The 25,874-nt window shown below is 37.3% G+C and overlaps 1 protein-coding gene across 5 annotated transcripts in view; it reads left to right on the top strand.

The window, feature by feature from the left end:
* Positions 1–25,874, top strand: part of MTF2 (metal response element binding transcription factor 2) — a 59,218-nt gene that overhangs the window by 16,871 nt on the left and 16,473 nt on the right. For 2 of the 5 annotated variants that reach the window (XM_001101103.5, XM_001101651.5), the window contains exons 2-9: positions 13,649–13,847; positions 13,963–14,044; positions 18,088–18,183; positions 18,399–18,499; positions 18,877–19,025; positions 21,837–21,932; positions 22,836–22,904; positions 24,035–24,158. In XM_001101103.5, the coding sequence (XP_001101103.2) occupies positions 13,649–13,847; positions 13,963–14,044; positions 18,088–18,183; positions 18,399–18,499; positions 18,877–19,025; positions 21,837–21,932; positions 22,836–22,904; positions 24,035–24,158 (916 nt within the window). Of the gene's footprint in view, positions 1–13,648; positions 13,848–13,962; positions 14,049–18,087; positions 18,184–18,398; positions 18,500–18,876; positions 19,026–21,836; positions 21,933–22,835; positions 22,905–24,034; positions 24,159–25,874 lie in introns of all 5 variants that reach the window. The other 3 variants (XM_002801651.3, XM_077952975.1, XM_001101470.5) reach the window with 3 other exon arrangements.

Below are 25,874 nucleotides of genomic sequence, written 5' to 3'. Positions count from 1 at the left end.
TGGAGTGTGTTTTAATTTTTTCTTTTCTCTTTGTTTTGTCATAAGAAGGAACAAGTAAATCTTTACTCTCCTATCTTAATACAGCAAAGTCCTACTGAGCTGTGGATCTTAATCGCCAGCTGCTTTCTAGACTTCATGAATAGTCTTTCCCAAATATTTTCCAATTTTATTAGTTTTTTCAGAGGAACAGCTTTTGTTGCCATTTGTTCTGTCGTATGCTTTTGTTGTTGTTTTTTCCCCTGTGTTAATTTCTGTTCTTTTATTTTTATACTTTTTGGGGGCTTATTTTCTTTTTTATCCCTTCAACATGAGATAGCTACTCAATTCATTAACTTTTTTTTTCTTTTCTATTAGATATATTTTGAGACTTACCTCTCCAACTACTGCTTTAGCTGCATCCCACAAGTTTTTAATATGTGCTTTTTGTTGTTCAACTTCGAATACTTGCTAATTTCTGTCATGATTTCTTCTTTGGCCCATGGATTATTTAAAAGTGTATGTTGTCTTTTTTTTTTTTTTTTTTTTTTTGAGACAGGGTCTCGGTCAACTTCCCACGCTGGAGTGCAGTGGTGTGATCATGTCTCACTGCAGCCTTAATCTCTTGGGCTCAGTTGATCCTCCTGCCTCAGCCTCCTGAGTAGCTGGGCCTACGGACATGCACCATCATGCCTGGCTAATTTTTAATTTTTTGTAGAGATGCGGTTTTGCCATGTTGCCTAGGCTGGTCTCGAACTCCTGAGCTCAAATGATCTTCTCACCTTGGCCTCCCAAGGTGCTGGGATTACAGGCCTGAGCTACTGCGCCTGGCCTAAAAGTGTAGGTCTTGGTTTCCAAACATTTAAGTTATCTTTTTATTGATTTTGGAATCTAATGGCATTGTAGTAATAAAATATATGCTGTGTGATTTTGTAGCTTCAAATTTGTTCAGACTTGCTTTATAGATCAGTATATGGTCAGTTTTTGTAAATATTTTGCCTAGCAGACATCTTTTCTTAGATGAAAGAGGTGATTTAAACTCGCTACTGCTTTCCTCCTAATTTCCCCCATACCATCCTCCCAATTTCCCAAGTTAAAAACTTGGGAGTTGTTCTGAATTTCTCCTTTGCTCTCGATACCACATAAAGTTAATTCTTAATGTCTGTCTGTTTTACTTTTAAATTATTTATTGTTATGAGTGATGCCATGATTATTTTTAAAAACTTGGAAAATATAAAGTATGTAAACTAGATTACTTAAAACCCTATTATCCAGGGATGTTTTAAAATTCCAGTTTCTTCATGGCCTGATTTCAGGTTTTTCCTTTCTGTTTTTTCGAGATGGAATCTCACTCTGTTGCCCAGGCAGAAGTGCAGTGGTGCGATCTCAGCTCACTGCAACCTCCGCCTCGCAGGTTCAAGCAATTCTTGTGCCTCAGCCTCCTGAGTAGCTGGGATTACAGGTGCACGCCCCCATGCCCAGTTACTTTTTGTATTTTTAGTAGTGACGGGGTTTCACCTTGTTGTCCAAGCTGGTCTTGAGCTCCTGACCTTAAATGATCTGCCCACCTCAGCCTCCCACAGTGCTGGGATTACAGGCGTGAACCACCACGCCTGGCCCTTTTCTTATTAATAGATTTTTGCTGATTTATTTGGGTTCCCATCTTTTTCTCTCTTTTGCATAGCGTTTGTTTATTCAGTCAGTATTGAGAATGTGTGTGTGCCAGGTACAGGGGATGTGTAACGTAAATAAGACAAAGAGGCAATGTCTCTACTCTTATAGCATGGTCTTTTTTCATTTATTCAGTGTTATCTATGCCACTTTCTCTCTAATTTGAGCTGCAGTTATACTGCAGTTTTGTTTCTAGAAAAGTGTGTGTTGTCTCATGACTTTGTGCCTTTACATATGTTCCCCAGGCTTATGAAATCCTCTCTTAGGTTCATCTCTGAAACTACTACTCATCCTTTAAGTCTGTAGTTAAAAAGCTAAGTCTTGACGAAGTTTTGTCTGTCCTTGCCTTTTGCTCCTGGACAGATTAGATATTATTCTTCTTGTGTTTATTCATTATAGGAATTACACTGCATATAGATTTTTGGTGTGCACATGTGTTTCTCTACAAAGGCTATGTTCCTTGGTGGTATGTACTGTATCTTTCCACATTTGTCTCTCTTAACACCTGGCATGGTACCTGGCATATAGCAGGCATTGTGTATTTGTTGAATGACCAGAGCCATTGAGTTTAAATAAAATAATCATGTTTTCCTTAACTCTCATTGGACTCTTATTATAAAATGATTTGAGGTATGGATGTTTTGGTTGGTTCACATGTTCTGATTAATTAAAGTATACACTGAGATACCAGTTTTCAAATATAAGTTGTCAGTAGGTTAAGAGACAAATGTGTATATATTGGTTGTTTATAAGAAGGCTGCATTTTTGCATATGAACCATTACAAATAGGAATTGGGATTCCAAGTCAGTTGGTCTGTAATTTGTAATATAGTTTATTTGCAGTATTTATGATACTTAATACCTACTGTAATGGTTTCAAAATTTTAACTTTGTTCTCTAATGAATGTGTTTCTTCTCAGTGTTGCGCAGTTGTAAAACTAGGGTATCTGCTGATTTTGAGCCACTAGTCTCAGTAACCCCTGACCATGGGTTCCAGCAAGGTGAGGAATGAGAGGATAACATTTACAGATGGTAAGGGGGGGATGTTTGTCTATATCGTAAACAGATGGACACTACCCACCTATACCCAGTTGTCTAGCCCCTCAGGTAAAGGATATAGAGTGGGTTTTTACATTGATAAGGTCCTGAAGAAAGACCTCCATATTTTGGCAGAGTTTATCAGTCTAAGTGTTGCCTCCCTATCTGATCACACTAAGGCAAAGCTCACCTCTCTACAAATCCTGAATCACATGTAAAGAGATCCCATGTAGATTTATATAACCTCAATCTTAACTGTCAGTGGACAACTAAGGACCACTAAATAGTTGAGGAAAGCCTGCTGCATCAAAGGAGAGTCTAAGATAAACAGAAAAACAAAGGATTTACCAAGGGCTGGACAGGATGATTGAAAGAAGACCTTATGCCTAGATACATCATTATGAAATTTTAAGACATTAAAGATAAAGGAAGATCCTAGAAACTTTCTGAGGGAAAAATGGTAACCTATAAAGGAGTAAAAGTCAGAGTGGCATCAGATTTTTCATTATGAATGCTGAGTGTAGTAGAGGAATATTATCAAACTTCTGAGGGAAGATTATTTTCAACATTAAATTCTGTATCTGGGAAAGTATTGGTCAATTGGGAGGATGGGGTTGAAATAGATATACATATACAGCCTTCTATTGTAAGCCACTGCTACAGCAAAAGAATATGGGATCTAGAAAGCAGAGTGACAAGGGGGATCTTCCAAGATGACAAGGGCAAGGCTTAGAGGATAGTCATTCTAGATTGGCACAGGAACATGGAAAACTTTAGAAGCAGGAGTTACATGTGGGAAAAAGATTTGAAATTATCATTGACACTTTGAAACAGGAGGCAACAAAGGTATATATTAAGCAATTTTGGGAAAAATTGAAAGCAAATAAGAAAGGATATTTAATAAGGGTACACCACTTATCTTTGCAGTGACCAATATTTGCGCATTGTACAATAAGTAAACTTACTGATTTAGTGAAAATAATAAGATTTGTAGAGGATAGGAGGTAGGAAATAGGAGTTGGCATAAGATGTGAGTTGTCAACTTCAATAGCAGGAAGTCAGATTTGAAGTCGATCAATTTAAAAAGAGAAGTATAAACACATTATTTGTAAATATGAGGGTACCTTCAGAAGACATTGTTGAAAGAGTTAAAAAAAAAAACTGCTTGCCTCTGAGAGTAAGACTAGAATATTAGAAGTGGTGGAGTGAGGAACTATTGATTTTCACCTTAATTTTTTTCTATACTGGTTGCTATTTTTCTAAAAAGCCATGTATGTAGCATTATGTTTGTATTTTTTTTTTTTTTTTTTTTTTTGGAGACAGAGTCTCGGTCTGTCGCCCACACTGGAGTGCAGTGGCATGATCTTGGCTCATTGCAGGCTCTGCCTCCCGGATTCACACCATTCTCGTGCCTTAGCCACCATGCCTGGCTAAGTTTTTTGTATTTTCAGTAGAGACGGGGTTTCACTGTGTGTTAGCTAGGATGTTCTTGATCTCCTGACCTCGTGATCTGCCCGCCTCGGCCTCCCAAAGTGCTGGGATTACAGGCATGAGCCACAGCGCCCAGCTGTTTGTATTGTTTCTAGAACTAAGAAGTAGGGTAGAGCCGGCCTTTAAGCTGCTTGCTTTATGCTTTCTGTCCTTTAAGTTCAATCCTGGTTCTCTTTGACATTCTACTTTCAGGGAAACCTCAACCAGGAAGAAGGCAACCAGTTTCAGGCTTCATTTTACATACCTGTCTCAAGAGATAAAAGAGAATTCCTTCTTCATAGCTTTAATGCAGTGCCAAGCTTAAGCAGATTACCTGTTGCTTCCTTTATACCTGGGCCTTACTTTGGCCCTGTTTGACCTCACGAATTTGACCATATCTGTATGAAAGTTTTCACCAAAAATAGCACTTTTCTTAGGTTATATTATATCCTTTACGTGTGATTGACCCACATACTTGCTACTTTTCCTGAGGAAGGGAAGAAATTGTGGGCAGGGGAAAGATGGCACCTAAGAATTCAGATAGTTTTTTATTTAGTTCACTAGAAGAGCAAATTGAGGAATGGATTGGGAAGAATTAATCCGTTTTCCCTAAGCCACACTCGTTTTGAATTAAGCATCCAGTTTTCAAGTTCTTGAATCAAGGTCTTATTTCTTCTGGGGTAGTAAACCAAGAGTTACTGGCTTGAACACTTGGTCTCAAGGGAAGAAACTTATTTGTCCAGGCAGTCTCTTTCAAGATATATCACTAGCAGTGATCCAGTGGTAGTGACTATGGGCCCTCTCTCCTAATCTTTTTACTGGGGTAAAATACATATAACAAAATTTACGATCTTAACCTTTTTTTTTTTTAAGGCGATAAGGTCTCTATTGCCCAGGCTGGAGTGCAGTGATATGATTCTAGCTCACTGCAGTCTTGAACTCCTGAGCCCAAGTGATCCTGCAGGCATGTACCATCTTGCCTGGCAAATTTTTAAAAAATTTTTTGTAGAAATGTGGTCTTGCCATGTTGCTTAGGCTGGTCTTTTTTTTTTTTTTTTTTTTTTTTTGAGATAGGGTCTCCCTGTTACCCAGGCTGGAATGCAGTGGTGCAGTCACAGCTCACTGCAGCCTTGACCTCCCAGGCTCACGCAGTTCTCCCATCTCAGCTTCCTAAGTAGCTGGGACTATAGGCACATCCCACTACATCTGGCTAATTTCAAATAAATTAATTTTTTTTAGAGCCTGAATCCTGTGTTACTTAGGCTGGTCTTGAACTCCTGGCCTCAAGCAGCCCTCCTGCCTTGGCCTCCCAAAGAGCTGGAGTTACAGGTGTGAGCAACAATGCCTGGCCCATCTTAACCAATTTTCAGTGTACAGTTCAGTGATATTAAATACATTGAGCCATCTCCATAAAACTTTTTACTTTGTTAAACTGCCCGTTGTATAATGACTACCTCTTTCTCCCTCCCCTCAATCCCTGACTGCTTAAACAGGAGAGGCAGTTTGTATCTGAGATGAGGTGAGATGAGGGATATAGCTTTGTAGCTACTTTTGAGGTGAGATGAGGGATATAGCTTTGTAGCTACTGACCACAGTCAACTGAGTACCCAGAAGGAGTACTGATCCCCCAATCAAAAAGTCTGTTTCTCATGGCACTTTAGTATATGAACTCAGAAAAATGTTTGTAATATGTGTAAGAAAGGGTTGTAACATATAAGATGCTCTTCAAAATTATGAAAAGATTAACATTTCATTTAAAAATGGGCGAAGAACATCAACTGCAGTTTCCAGAAGACTTAGAAATTGTTAATAGGCCGGGCATGGTGGCTCATGCTTATAATCCCAGAACTTTGGGAGGCCAGAGCGGAGGGATTACTTGAGCTCAGGAGTTTGAGACCTGCTCCCATTCCTGCTAAAAAAAAAAAAAAAAAAAAATCAGGTGGGCATGGTGGCATGGTGTGTGCCTATAGTCCCAGCTGCTTGGGAGACTGAAGTGGGAGGATCCCTTGAGCCCAGGAGATTGAGGCTGCAGTGACCCATGATTGCACCACTGCACTTCAGCCTGGGTGACAGAGAGAGACCCTGTCTCAGAAAAAAAATTGGTAACAAACCTATGAGAAACATGCTTTTTTACTACTACTAATAGAGATGTAGACAGAAATAGAGTGTGTGTTGTCAAAAAGCAAAAAACTGATAATTCTTCCTGTTGGTGAAGGTGTAGTGACAGTGTGAGTTGGTGGTACCTTTTGGGAGAATAATTTGACAATACCTATGATATTTAAAAATACACATAATATGAGGATGGTGGGATATGGGTATATAAATGAAATAATATTAGCCATGAGAGTATATGGGCCAGGTGCGGTGGCTCACACCTGTAATCCCAGCACTTTGGTGGGCAAATCACAAGGTCAGGAGTACAAGACCAGCCTGGTCAACATAGTGAAACCCTGTCTTTGCAAAAACTACAAAAGAAATTAGCCGGGCATGGTGGCGGGCACCTGTAGTCTCAGCTACTTGGGAGGCTGAGGCAGGAGAATTGCTTGAACCCGGGAGGCAGAGGTTGCAGTGAGCCGAGATCGCACCGCTGCACTTCAGCCTGGGTGACACAGTGAGACTGTCTCAAGAAAAAAAAAAAAAAAGAAATTATAATTGAAACTGGATGTTAGTTGCTGATTCATTATACTTGTTTTGTCTACATTTGTAATTTTCTATTATAAAAAGGAAAAATATACATAGTATGTTATATATATAGTAATTATCTTTATTATTTATCCTATATAGTAGTTGGGAATGTAGAAGAATGAGCTTTATATTACTGCTTATGTTAAAACATTGAAAACACCCTAAATGTTCCTCCATTGGGTAATGGTAAAATGTTGGAAACATCCTAAATGTTCCTCCATTGGGTAATGGTTGGAAAGCAGTTTAGCAGCTGATGCAAAGATTATTTTATGTGCTTTTATTTTATATTTACATAACAGGTGGAAATCACATTGTTCAAGATACATTGTTATGTGAGAAAATTTATAGAACAATATATATAATATCCTGTATTTTATTAAAAACATTTATATGAATTATAGATATGTAGTACAAATAAGAAAAATCAGGAGATTAACTTTTTTTATGGGGGGAGATTGCATGGAGAATTTTCACTTTTAACTATATGTTTCTATATTATTCTAACATCAGCATGTTTACCTTTGTAATCAGAAAGGAAATAATAAATTCTAAAATTAGAAAAATTAATTGGGCTTCTAATAAAGGTCTTCTAGCAAAGAGGGAAGTAATCAGTGACAATAATGGGATGGGGGAAACTGCATAGAGGAAAACCCTTAGGAGAGGAAAATGTGCAATGATGTTTATCCTACATATATTTGAGTTGTGGCATTATGGGTAATGTACTCTTTTCTTGCTTTGTTTTCTGTAAGTTTTTTTGGACAGAGAAATTTTAAAAGAAGATAATGCTTTTACAAGTTATTTATGTGTGTATTTTTTGGTTTTTGTTACAGGGTCTTGCTCTGTTGTCTAGGCTGGAGTGCATTGATGAAATCATGGCTCACTGAAGCCTCAACCTCCTGGGCTCAAGTGATCCTCCCACCTCAGCCTCCTGAGTAGCTGGGACCACAGCGTGTGCCACTACACCCAGATAATTTTTTTTTTTTGTAGAGACAAGGTCTCTCTATGTTGCCCAGGCTGGTCTCAAATTCCTAGGCTCAAGTGATCCTCCTGCCTCAGCCTCCCAAAATGCTAGGATTAAAGGTGTGAGCCATCATGCCTGGCACAAATGATCTCTCTATTAATGCAGTTTTATATAGGATTTATGTTTATGTGGGTAAAAGGTTGATGTGTATTTGTCTTAAATGTGAATGAAAGTAGAGTCTATTTTTTACTTAAAGCAAAACAGATGATTTGTGCTTTAGATTAAAAATGTATCCCGGGTGCCGTGGCTCAGGTCTGTGATCCCAGCACTCTGGGAGGCCGAGTCGGGCAGATCACAAGGTCAGGAGATCGAGACCATTCTGGCCAACATGGTGAAGCCCTGTCTCTATTAAAATACAAAAATTACCTGGGCGTGGTGGCATGCACCTGTAATCCCAGCTACCCGGGAGGCTGAGGCACAAGAATCGCTTGAACCCAGGAGGTGGAGGTTGCAGTGAGCCGAGATCACGCCACTGCACTCCAGCCTGGCGACAGAGCAAGACTCCATCTCAAAAAAAAAAAAGTAGATAAAGATGAAAAGTTAAACTCCTTAAATATTGGTTAGATAAAAAATGTAACTCCTTAAATATAGGCGTTTCTTGACTTGAACTTTATAAATTCTGCATAATCCTTCTACCATTTTTGTGTCATGCCCTATGCAGAGATTGAGGATACAAGTGTGAATAAGAGACAGACATTCCCTGTTTTGGGGGAGGTTGGTGGGTTGAAGTGGGCTGAAGACTGAAAAGGGGAGGAGACTGTAGGAGTGGAGACGTTAAGTGTGTATAAATTTACCCTGGAGATTTGCTTGTGAATGGAAGGAAAGAGGAGGAAGTGGTGGAAAGGGACCACAAAGAATCAAGAGAATTTTATTCTACCCCTGACCCCCAAGATCCTTGCAAGTTTTTAAGCATAGTTGAATGCTAATGGGAGGGTCCTCAGAGAGAAGATTTATTGAATGCTGGCTTTGGTTTGTATCCTATAGTAAACTTCATCAAGTTATAATCTGTCTTGCAGTTGCAGTTTCCTCATGTAAAAAGGATCTGTAAAATCTAATCTGCAAAAATATCTCTAAAGCAGTGCTCTGAGTATTAAATTGCCTCTATATATCTAGTGCCTGGCACAGTATGTGGCTCATAATAGGGACCCAAAAATGATTTGTGAATGAATATGTTGAATGTTGTGCGGTTTTTTTGTTTTTTTGTTTTTTTTTTTGAGACCAGAGTCTTGCTCTTGTCGCTCAGGCTGGAGTGCAATGGTGTGATCTCGGGTACTGCAACCTCCGCCTCCCGGGTTCAAGCAGTTCTCCTGCCTCAGCCTCCTGAGTAGCTGGGATTACAGGTGCCCACCACCACGCCCAGCTAATTTTTGTATTTTTAGTAGAGACGGGATTTTGCCATGTTGGCCAAACTGGTCTCAAATTCCTGACCTCGTGATCCGCCTGTCCTGGCCTCCCAAAGTGCTGGAATTACAGGCGTGAGCCACCATGCCTGGCCATGAATATGTTGAATGTTTAATGTAGGATTAGGTACTTGGTAATCTCAGTAGTTTTTTCCTGGGGGTTTGGCTGTGAATGGGAGGGAAAAAATGAGGAGGTGGTAGGAAGGGGGCATAAGGAATCAAGGGTAACTATAATTAGGTTAGGTCTCATTTGAGACACAGCACACCAGAAATATTAGGAGAAGCAAAGCATAAACACAAGGAGATAGAAAAATAAAAAAATGTTTTATACCTTATGACCTGAGGATGTGCTATGCAGTGGGAGTGGTACGGTGGAGACTAAGACAGAGACAGACCTTGCTATCCTGAGAAAAGGGGATTATTTATTGAAGTAATCGCAAAGCATATGAAACTGGGAATGTTTGCAATTTTTATTTTTGTACAGTTTCTACTTTGGAGCTGGAAGATTCTAGGTCTTAACAGAGACCTGCCATGGCATTCTACTGAGGTCATTTTTCACCCATGATTAATTATTGTTCAGGCTTTGGCTATTTTTTTTTTTTTTTTAACTGAAGGGAGGCAAAATCCGTCAAGTGAACACTGAACTTAGCTTTTTTGTTGTTGTTGTTTTTTTGAGACAGAGTTTTGCTCTTGTTGCCCAGGCCGGAGTGCAATGGTGTGATGTCAGCTCACTGCAACCTCCACCTCCTGGGTTCCAGAGATTCTCCTGCCTCAGCCTCCTGGGTAGCTGGGATTACATACATGCGCTACCACGCCAGGCTAATTTTGTGTTTTTAGTAGAGACGGGGTTTCTCCATGTTGGTCAGGCTGGTCTCGAACTCCTGACCTCAGGTGATCTGCCCGCCTCGGCCTCCCAAAGTGCTGGGATTACAGGTGTGAGCCACTGCACCCTGCCCCTTAAAGCTTTTTTCAAAGTTGATGGCTAATAGAGTTATTCCCATACTGTGAAGGCATTAAACTGTTTCAAAGTCTGGAGAAAGAGGTGTATTACCCTCTCCTTGAGCATCCCTGATGATAGAGAATTCATTGTGATTCTTCCTGCATTTTTACTTATGTTCTCTTGCACTGATCTTGTCAAACATTTAAACTTTTTAACCCCTGTAATTACACTACCGAAAGTGCCTTCTCCTCACAACTCACTGTGGTACAGAAAAACAATGTTAGATAAAATTGCTTTGTGCCTTAGCATGAATCAAGGCAGTGGCATCTAACTGTACTTGTATTCTTCGTTGTGTACTAACAGTAAAAAACATAAACACACACACACACATATGTATGTGTGTGTGTGTGTGTATATATATGTGTGTATATATATACACATATACCCCCAAACCTTATTTCACTTAAGAATTTTTTTTTTTTTTTGAGACGTAGTTTTGCCCTGTTGCCTAGGCTGGAGTGCAGTGGTGTGATCTTGGCTCACTGCAGTGTCCGCCTTCCAGGCTCAAGCAGTTCTCCTGCCTCAGCCTCCTGAGTAGCTGGGATTATAGGCACGTGCCACCACGCCTGGCTAACTTTGTATTTTTAGTAGAGATAGGGGGTTTCACTATGTTGGCCAGGCTTGTCTTGAACTCCTGGCCTCAAGTGATTCACCTGCCTCGGCCTTCCAAAATGCTGGAATTACAGGCATTAGCCACTGTGCCGGCCAGGTTTTTAATATGTGTGATAAAGTAGAAATGGCATAAGGCACTTGTGCCATTGTTTGAGTTGCCAGCTGAACTAGCAGCTTTTTCATGGGACCCTATTTTTACTTGAAACAGCCACTGAGTTCTGTATAAGGCAGGTATTTTCTTGAAGTGACAATCTATGTTTTATATTTACCTTATTTACCTTTTTTTTTGTTTGTTTGTTCCTGTGAATTCAAGTTAGCATCTTGTGTCCATTCTTCCTTCCATTTTTCTCTTTTCTTTTTTTCTTTTCTTTTGGCAGGTTCTCTCTGGAGTGCAGTGGCACAGTCACAGCTCACTGCAGTCTCGACCTCCTAGCCTCATATAGTCCTCTCACCCCAGACTCCTGAGTAGCTGGGACCACAGGCACATGCCACAATGCCTGGCTAATTTTTATTTTTTAATTTTTTTAGAGACATTCTCCCGGTGTTGCCCAGGCTACTCTTGAACTTGGAATCCTCCTGCCTCAGCCTCCCAAAGTGCTGGGATTACAGGCGTGAGCCATGCTGCACTTGGCCTTGTGTCATTTCTTTGAAACAGTTGAAACAGTTTTGCTCCTATACACTTCCTTTGTGCTATTATTGCCAAATATATTACATTTCTGTATATTATGGGTCTAACAATTATGTACATATTGTTTTGTATACTTGCTTTGGAGGGAATTTATGCTGTATTTTATAATTACTTTTGTTGGTGTTCTTTTGGGTGTGTGTGTGTGTTTGTGTACATACATGTATTTGAATTTCTTTCTGGGTTTATTGATTTCAGTCATAATAGTATTCATTGTAAGATGTCTCTGCTAATAACAAATTCAGTTTTTGTTTATCTGGGAGTGTGTATTTCACCTTCATTTTTGAAAGATAGTTTTGCTGGATATAAGATTCTCTGGTGACAGCACCCATTCCCTGCAGCCTGCATACTTTGAATATGTCATCTCACTGCCTTCTGGCCTTTATTGTTTCTGATGAGAAGTCAACTGTTAATCTTATTGGGGTTTCCTTGTACGTGATATATTGTATTTCTCTTGTTGCTTTCAAGATTTTTTTTTTTTTTTTGCCTTTCAGCATTTTTACTATGATGTGGCTGGGTGTAGATCTCTTTGCATTTATCCTACTTGGAATTTGTTGAGCTGCTTGGATGTGTAGATAATATTTTTCAGCAAATTTGGGAAGGTACCAGTTATTTCTTTGGATATCTTTAAAATTTATTTCTTTCAAACTGAAACACTGTACCCATTAAACACTAACTCCCTGCTCCCCATTCTTCCTAGCAGTTGGTCGCCATTCTGTTTTCCATCTCTATGACTTTGAGTGTCTAGGTACCTCATATAAGTGGAATAATTGTCCATTTTGTCTGGCTTATTTCACTTAGCATAATGTCTTCAGGGTTCATCCGTGTTTTAGCATGTGACAGGGTTTCCCAGAATTTCTGTATTTTTAGGTATTGAAATTAGATATTTCTAATACTTAGGAACTTTTTGAAACTTTTTTCTTTAATTTTCCTGCTCATTTTATTTTTACTAAACTTTTATGTTATTTTTAGAATTATTGTCTATCTAGTTTTACATGTCACTGTATGTTTAATTAGTGAAAAATCTAATTTGGAAGAGTGAAACCAAGCACTGCTTTGTTACTTTTAAGAAAGTTGATGGTGGTATGCTTTGCTGTTTATGGAATGTCTAATACATAAGTTATAATGTAATTTCACAGTATTTAATGTTTTTTTGTTTTTTTTTGCCTTTAAGTACTCTTATAGTGTACTTTCCTTTTTTTTTTTTTGAGACAAGAGTCTTGCTATGTTGCCCAGGCTGGAGTGCAGTGGTGGGATCTTAGCTCACTGCAACCTCCACCTCCTGGGTTCAAATGATTCTCCTGCCTCAGCCTCCCCAGTAGCTGGGATCACAGGTGTGTACCACCATGCCCGGCTACTTTTTGTATTTTTTAGTAGAGACAGGGTTTCACCATGTTGGCTAGGCTGGTCTTGAACTCCTGGCCTCAGGTGATCCGCCTCGGCCTCCCAAAGTGCTGGGATTACAGGCATGAGCCATCGTACCTGGCCTTATAGTGTACTTCCTATTTGTGTATAATTTAATGAAATTGCTGGTTATCAATTTTTTTTTTTTTTTTAAACTCTCAGTCTGCATGTTTGCTCAGTTCAGTAGTGATTCCCTGTAAGGAGAAGGTCCTGACTGCCCTTCCTTTGAGTGTGAAAAGTATGAATAACACCTAGCTATCCCTTGAAGTCACTGGTTAGTGTGTCTTAACTGCATGTGGCATAATCAAGAGATTAAAATGTAATTCACTTTTATTCTTTAACTAAACCCAGTCTTGAGATTCAAGACATTATTTGCTCATGACCATGGCCTGCGAACCTCAACATAAAGCTGTTATTTTGATGACAGCTGCCTTGAATGTGTATCTTGGAGTGTTTGCTGAGTCTTGGCCTCACTTAGAGTAGGCAATGAATGGATATTGAGAATTGTTATCATTTTGTTTTAAACTGCTTTGTTTGGAGAGTATTTATGATTTGAGGTACTTTTTATATTTTTCTTTGTCTTGAGGTTTTTAACAAATGAAAAAGTTTAACATATAAAATATCCCACTGGTATAAAATAAGCTCTATAAGTAAGTCTTATATATGGTCTTTTATTCTCTAAACAGAGACTCTACAGGGGCAGGTAATTCACTGGTCCACAAGCGGTCTCCTTTACGTCGAAACCAAAAGACCCCAACATCCTTGACCAAGCTGTCTTTACAGGATGGACATAAAGCCAAAAAGCCAGCATGTAAATTTGAAGAGGGTCAGGATGTCCTAGCTAGATGGTCAGATGGCTTGTTTTATCTTGGCACTATCAAAAAGGCAAGTTACTTTAATGTATCTTTTGCTGTTTTTGCAGTAAGCATTTAATAATCTTAATATAACTTCATGTTTTTAATTTTAAGAGATCACCGTTAAGTATTTCTCTGTATTGCAGATAAACATATTGAAACAGAGCTGCTTCATCATATTTGAAGACAGTTCTAAATCCTGGGTTCTCTGGAAGGACATTCAAACAGGCAGGTGCTACTATTTCTCTTGAACATGATTTAAATTAAAATTTGATTTTCTTCAACTTGTCATATTATGATGTTGTCTGTTGAATACAGTGTATTTAGGTAACTCAGTATTACTTCTGAGGAGAGGTTAAAAAATCAGCATAGTCTTTATTATAGTCCATAAGAAGAACAAGAATACTCTAGAGGACAGATACATCAGTAATTTATGCCTGTAAGCTATATTAAGACCCTTCTAAGAACTTTGAAGAAAAATCTTTGGTAACTAATCTTATCTCAGTAACAGTTTGGTATTCAATTCAACTGTTACTTGCTTATATTTGTAGAAAGCAAGTGTTTATTGGGAGCATACTGTTTGTCAGATGATTTGGGAAATTAGGACATATAAAACTGATTTAGAATAATAGAAATATTCGTTAAGAGTGGTTTAAAATTACCATTTAGTTATGGGTTTTTTATGTTTAAATGGGAAAATGAGGCTATATTTGTGTGCCAGTAAAAATGTATACAAGTATGCCTTGGTTTGGTTATAGGTATGCTTCTTGTGATGATTTCTATTATTAGAAACTATGATTATTTTCATGCTTTTAGCATCTGCTAAATATAGATGTTTTTTCCAGGTACCTCTTTCATGCAAAGTACTTTTAAAAATTACCAATGTTTACTGAAAACCTGAGTATTTTAGCTGTCATTAAAGCCCTACTTTTAGTTTTCCTTTTGCTGGGTTAATAGGCCTATACTAAGACCTGTGTTTTCTGTATTCTCATAGAAAAGAGATAAATTTTCTCCCCAAAGGGTAGACACCTTGCCAAAGTATTTAACGATTGGGTTTTATATTTGAATACCAAGTTCAATTTTATGGTAGATTTCTGCTGTGTTTTAGTTCTTGACTTTACTCCTAATGTTTCTTAAAGAATAAAAAAGTTTTGGTAAAGGAATGGAAATGTTCTAATTACCATCTGTATAGTTGGTACTCAGGGCTTAGGTAGGGAACTAAGTAGCTTTTACTCTGGTAAAATGTTTTTCTAGAGAAACTTTTTATGGTTTCTGGACTGATTAGTTTAAAGGACTAAAATTACGTTTTGAATCTGAAATTGAGGAGCCAGAGAAAAGTGTGACTCATAAGATTTAAAGGGATAGGAGATCTCCAACACTACTAATATTGAGCAGATCTTACTACTCTGCACACAAAATTATTCTTTTTTCATTATTTTGTAAACATAGGTCTCTCTGTAATAGCAGTGAAACATGTTATGCTGCTTTTTACCCCCCTTCCATTAGCTATGTATTTCTTTCAGCTTTGAAAGATGTTTTGGAGTTTCCTGTGTGGATTTAATGTAATAGGTCTGTCCATCCTTTTGTCCACTTCCTCCTTTCTGCTTCTCCTTCTTTGCTTTTAAAAGTGGTAGAAAAGAAGAAAACCAGTGTTACCTAGAGATAGAAAGTTGTTGTGTGAGGGGTCCTTTCCTGTTCTACAAGTGCTGCACCCAGTATGTCAGTTTAATGTTCTGTGGTTGTTCTTTCTTCACTGGTTCCTTTTGCTGTTCCTGGAATTACAAAGGATTGCTCCTGGTCATTTAACTCTTAGCACCCTGATAGTAGCACATATGAAACTCGTAGTTGCTATAAAAATGAATAAATGAATCTGAAACCTGCGTTATGGCATATTTCAGTGAGGAGTGGGTTTAGTAGTTTTCTTCCCTGTAAGAAACCTGCCAATAATACATTTCAAAACTTAATAAATTATATTTATCGAATGAGTTTCTTTTAAAAATTTTACATAAAAATATTAGTAGTCAACAGGATAAAATATATCGTGTTATAACTGTTACATAAATGTAAGAGGGTTTTAAATCTTAGCATCTAATGCTATTTTGGTTTCTGTGAAATGATATACTCTTGCATTGCTGGTGGCAGTGTAAATTTCTATTTTGGTTGTTTAGCATTTGCATTAAGTGCAAAAGTTTATAATTATCTAATAGACTCATTTCTAGCAGTTTATTCATAAGAAATAATTCAAAAAATACTAGGTGAAAAATGTTTCCTGAGCTTTATTTTAACAACAACAATAAATTTGGTATTTCTAAGATGAAATGGCCAAGGCTTTCTAGTCAATTGGATTTAGAGTAAGGGAGACTATAGAAGATTACCAAGCTTTATAGGAAGGTTCTTGTAAACTTGATGGTAAAAAAAAAAATATATATATATATATGTTTGATTACACAAGTAAAAGTTAATTCCCAGCTTCTTCGGGATTGTTTCTTGGGTCACTACCTCACTACCCCCCTTTTCTGAGGAATTGCCTTCTCCCTCATTAGTCCAGGTAGTTACAGTGAGAGTCAGGTCAGGCACCTACCCTAGGGGGGCTGTCGTTCCATTTCCAGGGAATTGTAAATTTTCACAGAGAGTTCCCAGGCTTAATCTGGTTGCTCTCCTGACCGGAACCATAAACCCAGAAGCTATGGGAGACCACCTTCGATGAAGTGTACCAAGAAGCAAACAGCTGGGCTCAGTGCCTTATGTCTGTAATCCCAGTGCTTTGGGAGGCAGAGGCAGGAGGATTGCTTGAGCCCAGGAATTTGAGACCAGCTTGGGCAACACAGGGAGATCCTGTCTCTACAAAAAAAAAAAAAGGCACGGTGGCACACGCCCATGGTTCCAGTTACTTGGGAGCCTGACGTGGGGGCATTGCTTGGGCTCGGGAAGTCAAGGCTGCAGTGAGCTGTGACTGTGCCACTGCACTCCAGCCTGGATGACACAGCAAGACCCTATCTGAGGGGAAAAATAAAAGGAAGCAAACAAAGCAGGAGGATGAGAGACCAAAACAAACAAATAGCAGAAATACAAAAGACAGATTCCCCCTCTCCAAAGAAAGAAAAACAGTTGGTAACCTGTATGTCCGAGAGTAGAGTAATAATGAAGTAAATTGGGTTCTTTAGATGTAATACTATGCAGCTATTAGAACTTAACAATTTTGAAAACTAGCTGTGTGAAAAATGCTTTTCATAGAAGAAATATTAGGTTGTATTGATGAAGCATCTTGTAGTGGAGAGAGCATGGATTTTGGCACATCGGGGTTTGAATCCTAGTCTTGATGTTTTCTCAGGGTCTTTGGGTTAGTTACTTTGTCTGAGCCTCAGTTCTTCTCTCTAAATAGTATATTTATAAGTTAGTTGTAGGATTAAACAAAATATATCAAGAGCCTACACAATGTTTGGCCCATAGCACAAAATTGTAAGTTTCTATTGTTGTTATGTACATAAAGTGTGTGTTGTGAATTTGACTCTATTGAAACAGATAAGATGAGAATACTGGAAATGATAATGTGTTAGGGTGGTAAATTGTATTATAAATTTTGTGTGTGTTTTTTTTAGAATAAAAATATCTAAGGAAGAAATAAGTTACTTGTTCTGCTAAAAAAAAATGATTAATTGTAGGACCCCCAAATTTTGTTGCAATGGTATTTTGTTAGGGTACATTATTGGATACCATATTTTCAGATTTCAGAAGCTGGAGATTAAATAATTACTGTTCAACCTGTTTAATAAATCAGTAAGTAAAAGGAAATGCTCTGAATTCAGAGAGAAAGAGGTAGTTTACATATCTTTCTTTCTTTTTTTCTTTAATTTCATGATATTAGTGGTGTAGGATAAGTGAATGTATGTACATGAATAGATAAGTGTTCTATAAAGTAGCTCTAGTGTTCACAAACCTCCTCTACCTGCTGTCACCCATCCCTCATCTCCACCTTCACCTTTAAGAGTGGGAATATGAGAAATGAGTAATAAGGGAAGATGCTTGAGAGCAGTTTAAATTATGCCTTCTGCCAAAAAGCAGATTAAATTATGAAAGTAGACAGGCATGTTAAGTTAAAGGTAGAAAGAATACAGAGAACAGAGAGATACCATTTTGTGTACTTTGTCTTGTGAAGCATTATAATATACTTAGCAAACATTGTCCATATGTGTTGCCTATTGAGTCATAAAAGTGGTTTTGTTATATGGAGTTTTTTATGTCTCTTTTTAAATGTGTTTTAAATATTTTAGGAGCCACTGGAAGTGGGGAAATGGTCTGTACAATATGTCAAGAAGAGTATTCAGAAGCTCCCAATGAAATGGTTATATGTGACAAGTGTGGCCAAGGTAACATGATTTCTTTTAATCTTGGGGAAAAGCTGTTACATACTGAATGCCTATGTTGAAGATTAATGACTAAAAATACTTTACATTGATAATTTGAAATTATTATCCTGTTTATTAATTACATTAATGTAGGAAATACTACTAAAATGCATCTTGAAATTGTGTTGAAAGTATTAATGAAATAGAATTTGCTTTATGCTTTTTTTGATATTAAGGATATCATCAGTTGTGTCACACACCTCATATTGATTCCAGTGTGATTGATTCAGATGAAAAATGGCTCTGTCGGCAGTGTGTTTTTGCAACAACAACAAAGGTATATTTTAAGTGTTTTGGGCTAAAGCCCTGATGGAATCTGTAAGACATTATCAACATAATGATTGTGTACACTGAAAGTTTGAATGAAATGAGCAATGAATGCTGGGTAGAAAAAGGTGCTATTTATTTGACTAATGATGCTTAAGTGACTTTTTAATGATGCTTTCACTTACTTGATGATAGTAATATGGGAATTGGTGCAGTAATTTGAAAGAAGAAAAGAAAAATAGAGATTATTATTAATCAGACAGTTTGTGATATGGTAAAAGTTTGGAAAGGAAATTTCTCCAGAAGTGTCAGAGTCATTTTTAAAGTATAGAATTGTGTTTAAAATTTTAGCCTTCACTCTTTCACATTTTTTTTCCTCTAATGTAGAGGGGTGGTGCGCTTAAGAAAGGACCAAATGCCAAAGCATTGCAAGTCATGAAGCAGACATTACCCTATAGTGTGGCAGACCTTGAATGGGATGCAGGTCATAAAACCAATGTCCAGCAGTGTTACTGCTATTGTGGAGGCCCTGGAGAGTAAGTAAATACAGTTATGTAATTCCCTTTAAGTAATTTTTATTTGCTTGCCTTATCTATTTTTCTTGATTATGTTGTGTGAGTGATGATGAATTGCAACTGCATGAACACATCAGTGAAGAAAACAAGGGGGAAAATCTATTATTTTCATAAATAATTTTTGTCTAGTTTATCATTTCCACACATTAAAAAATATGTGTATAAGTCTTATATTCTGGAAATTTAAAGTGAATTATAAATATTGTCATAAAGTTAACTATTGAGGGAAAACATTTACTGCAGGGGTCCAGTATCAGTAGTTTCATTGAATGTCATATTTAATGTGATTGACCATTTAGAAAATGGTATATTTAATATTATAATTTGAATGGAAGAGTAAAAGACAAGTTTTTTTAAACGTAAAATCAACACGGAATTTTTTCACAGACAGATTACTGCTTCTACGTATTTTCATTTCTTTCTTAAAGCGATAGGGCACAGATTGTAGTATGCAGTGACATGATCATAGCTCACTGCAGCATTGAACTTTTGGGCTCAAGTGATCCTCCTGCCTCAGGCTTCCAAGTAGCTAGGACCACAGACATGTGCCACTACACCTGGCTAATTTTAAAAGGTATTTTTTTTTGTAAAGGCAGGTTCCTGCTATGTTGCCCAGGCTGTTCTTGAACTCCTGGCCTCAAATAGTCCTCCTACCTTGGCCTCCCGAAGCTGGCTGGAATTACAGGCCTGAGCCACCCTGGCCTGGAGTAGCACTTTTATTTTCTTCGCATATATAACTTGGCCAAATGTTTGGTGCATGAGGCCTAGCTTTTAGCCTATTTTGGCTTTTGACATACCTTCCTAATGTTTGATTTAAATTTAGGGACTTGTGACTCTTCCTTTCATTTGAACACTTAGAGGCCATTGTAAGATTTTTTTTTTTTTTTTTTTTTTTTTTGAGACAGGTTCTTGCTCTGTTACCTAGGCTGGAGTGCAGTGGCATGGTTATAGCTCACTCCAGCATTGAACTGGGCTCAAGCAATCCTTCCATCTCAACCTCCTGAGTAGGTGAGACCATAGGCATGTACCACCACACCCAGCTAGTTTTAAAATTTTTTTGTGGAAATGGAGTCTTGCTATTTGTCCATGTTGGTCTCCAACTCCTGGCCTCAAGTGATTCTCCCACCTTGGCCTCCCAAAGTGCTGGAATTACAAGCATGATCACCACGCCTGGCCCCCACTGTAAGATTATTAATTAGCCTAATTGCAATATTGTTGTGTCTCAAGTTATAGGAAGCTTGAGGAGAGGTAGAAGGATGGGTACTGGCTGGTTGGTAGTAGTCAGAACACAAACAACATTCAGTGATTAAGTTTGCCATCTTATGTGGGCACAGTTTTTGGTGGCCCAAAATAGTTATAGTAATAACATCAAAGACCACTGATCACCATGCAAGATATAATATTAATAGTAATGAAAAAGTTTGAAATATTATGGGAATTTCCAAAATGTGACACAGAGACGTAAGGTGAGCACATGAACCTAGAAAAATAGTGCTGATAGACTGAATCAAGGTATACCTCTGTTTGGAAATGGTGCCTTTTATTATTTTCAAATAAAGATAACCGTATCAAAACCACATACTAGCTGGGTGTGGTGGTGTGTAGCTGTACTGCCAGATACTTGGGAGGCTGAGGTAGGAGGATCCTTTGAACTCTGAAGTCTAGCTTGGTTAATGTAGCAATGTAGCCCTGTCTCTTAAACCCAAAATCCATGTGCTAACTGAAAAGAGAAGATACATTTCTTAGATGAAGATTCAATTTTAGCATCTTTAGCTTTCTCAAACAGATCTGTAGACCATACACTGAAATACAGCTAAACCTGTCAAAAAGCCTTTTTACCTGGTAGAGTCTTAGGTTAGATTTATATTAATGTTAAGCAGATTTATTAAATCGTTATGTTCTTTTTATTATATTGACAAGAATAATAGAGACACAGTAAAGATATAAAGTAGAATGTTTATAATCTGAAAGCTGCCTAAGGCAATTTGATATTTGGGGCAAACAACAATACCTCTGAATCTGACCCCTCCTGGGGTTTAGAGAATTGATGTGAAAAAAATCCAAGAGGCCTGGCATGGTGGCTCTCGCATGTGATCCCAGCACTCTGGGAGGCCGAGGACAGGCCTGGGCCCGGGAATTGGAGACCAGCTTGGGCAACATAGGGAGACACCAGTTTTACTTAAAAAAAAATTTTTTTTTGCCGAGCTTGGTGTTGCATGCCTGTGGTCCTAGCTACTTGGGAGGCTGAGGTGGGAGGGTCACTTGAACCTGGGAGGTTGTGGCTGCATGAGCCATGGTCATGATGCTGTACTCCAGCCTGGACAACATAACAATACTTGCCTCTTAAAAATAAATAGCCTAGGCTTGTGTTTTAACAGAGCTCATTTAACTATTGTAGGAGCCAGGCATTTTTGACTAGAAGTAGTAGGTGTATCTTTCAAGAGCTTATAAAATTTCGTGAATAATAGAGAGGAGAGGGATGAAATAGCTGATATTATAAGCCTTTTTGGGAAAGGAAATATTTACAGTAAATATAGTAGAAATGTGATACTTTAATTAGAACAGTATTGTGGATTATGCCACTTTTTTTTTTTTTTAAGAAGGCATAAACCCGGGAGGCGGAGCTTGCAGTGAGCTGAGATCTGGCCACTGCACTCCAGCCTGGGCGACAAAGCGAGACTCCGTCTCAAAAAAAAAAAAAAAAAAAAAAAGAAATGAAACTTTCCCTTAAAACAGGAATTTTAATGTTAACTTTTTTGTTTTTTTTAATAGCTGGTATTTAAAGATGCTACAGTGCTGCAAATGTAAGCAGTGGTTTCATGAGGCTTGTGTGCAATGCCTTCAAAAGCCAATGCTATTTGGAGACAGGTGAGAAGGGCATTTGAACTTTACTAGCTGATTTTTGTCACTTTTTAATTGTGGTTATATTTGCGATTTCAGATTTCCTAAAGATAGTTTCAATAGTGATTTGGAAAGGGGTTGTCTCAGAAGGAAAATATTGAATAATATACTTAAAATATACATAATTTTTGTGCTTTTGGATTTTATTCCAGAAAGCTTGTAAGTATTGTCAGTGATTACATTTGTTCCTATTGACCCACAGTACTCTAAAGTATTCTTGTTGGTACCTTCCTTTAAAGAACCTCAAAGGGATCGTATTAGAATTGGAAAAGACCACAAGGCCTTGTTAAAGACACAACTATACTTTAGATATAAAAAGTTTGTAAAAGCAGACTTAATGTACTTTCTATATTAGAAGAATGCAAAGTAGCACAGTGAGCTCCAGGAACAAAAAGCTAGACCACTAAGTTTGACATCTGAAAACCTGGTTTTAAATCTTGGCTTTTACCACTTAATTTTCTTTCTGACCTTAGGGAAGTTCACTTGCCCCTTTGGGGCTTATTACGTTGTTTTGAGCATTGAATTAAACGATGTATATGGGGGCAGCCATCACAATTCCTGGCACACACAAGCGATCGATTAGTAAACTATGAGTATGTGTGAGTCTGTGTGTGACCTTTGAAGGTCTCCAGTGGTTAAAAAAAAAAAAAAAAAAGATCCTTTCTCTTCACAGATGAACTGTTTCATTATTTGTTATTGGAAAAGAACTTCCCTCAATCACAGAAAGCATTGTAATTTAAATTATATTTTGTTTTGAGTATCAGTCTTTATATCAGCTGTAGGTTATTCACTTGGTGAATATTAGCTGTAATAGTTTTATCTCTGATTACTCAGTATAAAACTTTTTCTTTTTCTTTTTTTTTCCCTTAGATTTTATACGTTTATATGCTCTGTCTGCAGTTCTGGACCAGAATACCTCAAACGTCTACCATTACAGTGGTAAGTGTGGATGTTTCTGTTCAAAAAAAAAAAAAAGCCATTTTCTTAAACCTACAAGTTGAAACTTTCTATATACATTTACTTGGCTTAAGTAAAAATAGGTTATTTATGCTTGACTTTATTTCTTTTATTTATCCTCATGCCTGATGGCATCTTCACTAAGTAACATCCACTTGTATTGCTAAATTAATAAGGCTGTTCAGTGTTGAATGTCATAAATGAAACTTTCAGATATCCTTTAGACCTTCTAAATTCTTACTCATATTTCTAGTTCTTTTGAACCTTCAGAATAGCATATAGTAGAAGAGAGATAGGTATAACAAATATGCTAATTTCTGCTTCAGTGTAGTAATTCTTGTGTATTGGAAGTGTGATGAATTTTAGAGGTTTACTAATAAAATGCTTACAGTAAGTACTTACAGATCTTTGTTGTATTTTACATATTTTAGCAACAGATAGGATTTAACCCATGAATCAGATAGTTTGGTTAAGTATGGTATTCTGTAGCTTATATCCGGAAGTGAAAACACAAAAATCTTGATTGTAAGTTATATTTTTTTAAAGCCAGATCCTCTTTGAATACACTTTCAGAAGTAATTTGTGGCCGGGCGCGGTGACTCTTGCCTCTAATCCCAGCACTTTGGGAGGCCGAGGTGGGTGGATCTCCTGAGGTCTAGAGTTTAAGACCAACCTGGCCAACATGATGAAACCCCATCTCTACTAAAAATACAAAAAATTAGCCTAGCATGGTGGTGGGCGCCTGTGATCCCAGCTACTCGGGAGGCTGAGGGAGGCTGAGGCAGGAGAATCACTTGAACCTGCGGGGCGGAAGTTGCAGTGAGCCGAGGTTGTGCCATTGTACTCCAACCTGGGCAATGAGCAAAACTCCGTCTCAAAAGAAAAAAAAAAAGAAGTAATTCTATATTTTCTAGTTTATAGTTGCTATTCAGGATAAGTGAATATTTAGTCACTATTTTCTAGTTATTTTTATATGTAGTGATTTATTGTATTGTGAATATAACTATCCATCTAAATCTCTTTGCATTTTAATTACTGTTTTATAAAGAAACTGATTTCTTAACAGTAACTAAAAACATTGTTTTGTGTATTTGATTATTTTTGGATTCCAGGGTAGATATAGCACACCTATGCCTTTACAACCTAAGTGTTATTCATAAGAAGAAATACTTTGATTCTGAACTTGAGCTTATGACATACATTAATGAAAACTGGGATAGATTGCACCCTGGAGAGGTAGGTGGTCTGAGAACTAACTTCAGTAGCTACTTGATGTCTTTTTTTGTTTTGTTTTGTTTTTCAAAAAACAACTAAGACACATGTATAAGTCAGACAACTAAAATAGAATTTTATTTTTAGTTCTGTGTACAAATAAGTTTGGTATGGATATCAGGACCAGCCTTCTCATCCTCCTGTGTGTTTGTTGCCTGTTGACTCTGGAAATTTGTAGAAGGAGGAGGTATATTATTTGATTCTTCCATTTTCTGAAGTGAAAATCATTGTAGTTACAGAGAGAAGGGAGGGAGAAATCTTTAGTATTGGGTATCTTACTCATAGTTTGACCTCCTTTTCTTCTAAGTTTTCTATAAACTTAGAGATGTAACCAACATTCTTCCTTCCTCTCTTGTTGGTACTCCTTTATGTATTTCTGACTTGTAGGAATGGTGGGATCTAATAATATTGTTAGAAAAATGAGTTTGTAGAGTGAAGCTGCCTGAATAGAAGATTATCCCCTCTCGTTCTGACATCTCATTTTGCTTCTCATTTTTGAAGTATAACTACCTATGCTGTTTTACAGTCTTTTTTTTAAAGGAATTTAAAAGTAATGTGTGTTCATTAAAGAAAATTTTGAAACTAATGAATAGCAGAAAGAGAAGAGTAACTGGAATAAGTTTAATAGGGACCTTATTTTTAGCATTTATTTAGAATTACCAAAGTACATATATTAACTACTTTTAGTTAAAACTAAAAAAATTGTTTTATAATATATGGAGTTTATATGTATATCTTAGTCATGCTTTTTTTAGGTAAAAATTTTGCAAACTGATTTGAAGTTTAGGAAGATTTTCTTGATTTGTGAAGGACATCCTATTTCATATCAAATAGGATATCAAAGGGCTTTTTCGGGGTTTATGGAATATCAGGGAGAACATAATGCATGATTTAGTTTGTAGTTTTAAAATCTAGGATGTTATTGAAATTTAGTTGATGAATTTTTTAATTTATCATTTGAGTTTTGAATGTTAGATATTGGATTATCATACAAATTTTTGTTAAGTTTTTGGTTAAATACCTTTTTTTAGATGAAGTTTGAAAGAGAGTGAGGTGTACATTTGATAATTTTTTTTTTTTTTTTTTTTTAAGATGGAGTCTTGCTCTGTCGCCCAGGCTGGAGTGTAATGGCGCGATCTTGGCTCACTGCAACCTCCACCTCCCAGGCTCAAACCATTCTCCTGCCTTAGCCTCCCGAGTAGCTGGGATTACAGGCGCCTGCCACCACGCCTGGCTAATTTTTGTATTTTTAGTAGAGATGGGGTTTTGCCATGTTGGCCAGGCTGGTCTTGAACTCCTGACCTTAAGTGATCCGCCCACCTTGACCTCCCAAAGTGCTGAGATTACAAGCATGAGCCGCTGGGCATGGCCACATTTGATCAATTTTAATAAACTGATTCGTAATCAGAAAGTCAGGGGTAAAGCATTCGAAGTGACTATAGTGGTTTTTATAATTATCTTAATATTTAATGCTATAATTTGTTTAAAAATTCTTTCTAGCCATTATTCTTTTAGCACTTCATATGCAGATACATATGTATACCTGTTAGTACACTGTATGCATTACATAATGAAATTCTGCAGTAGTTACTTGATGTAGATACTGGGTATATATAATATAAAACCTCATGTTGTGCTTATTTCAAAGTCTGTCATTTTTAATTAAAATTTAAGTTTTTA

The sequence above is a fragment of the Macaca mulatta genome, chromosome 1 (genome assembly GCF_049350105.2).
Source record: "Macaca mulatta isolate MMU2019108-1 chromosome 1, T2T-MMU8v2.0, whole genome shotgun sequence".
Classification (NCBI taxonomy): Eukaryota; Metazoa; Chordata; class Mammalia; order Primates; family Cercopithecidae; genus Macaca; species Macaca mulatta.
Note: the sequence above shows the minus strand (reverse complement) of the source record. Positions and strands in the feature narration are given on the sequence as shown.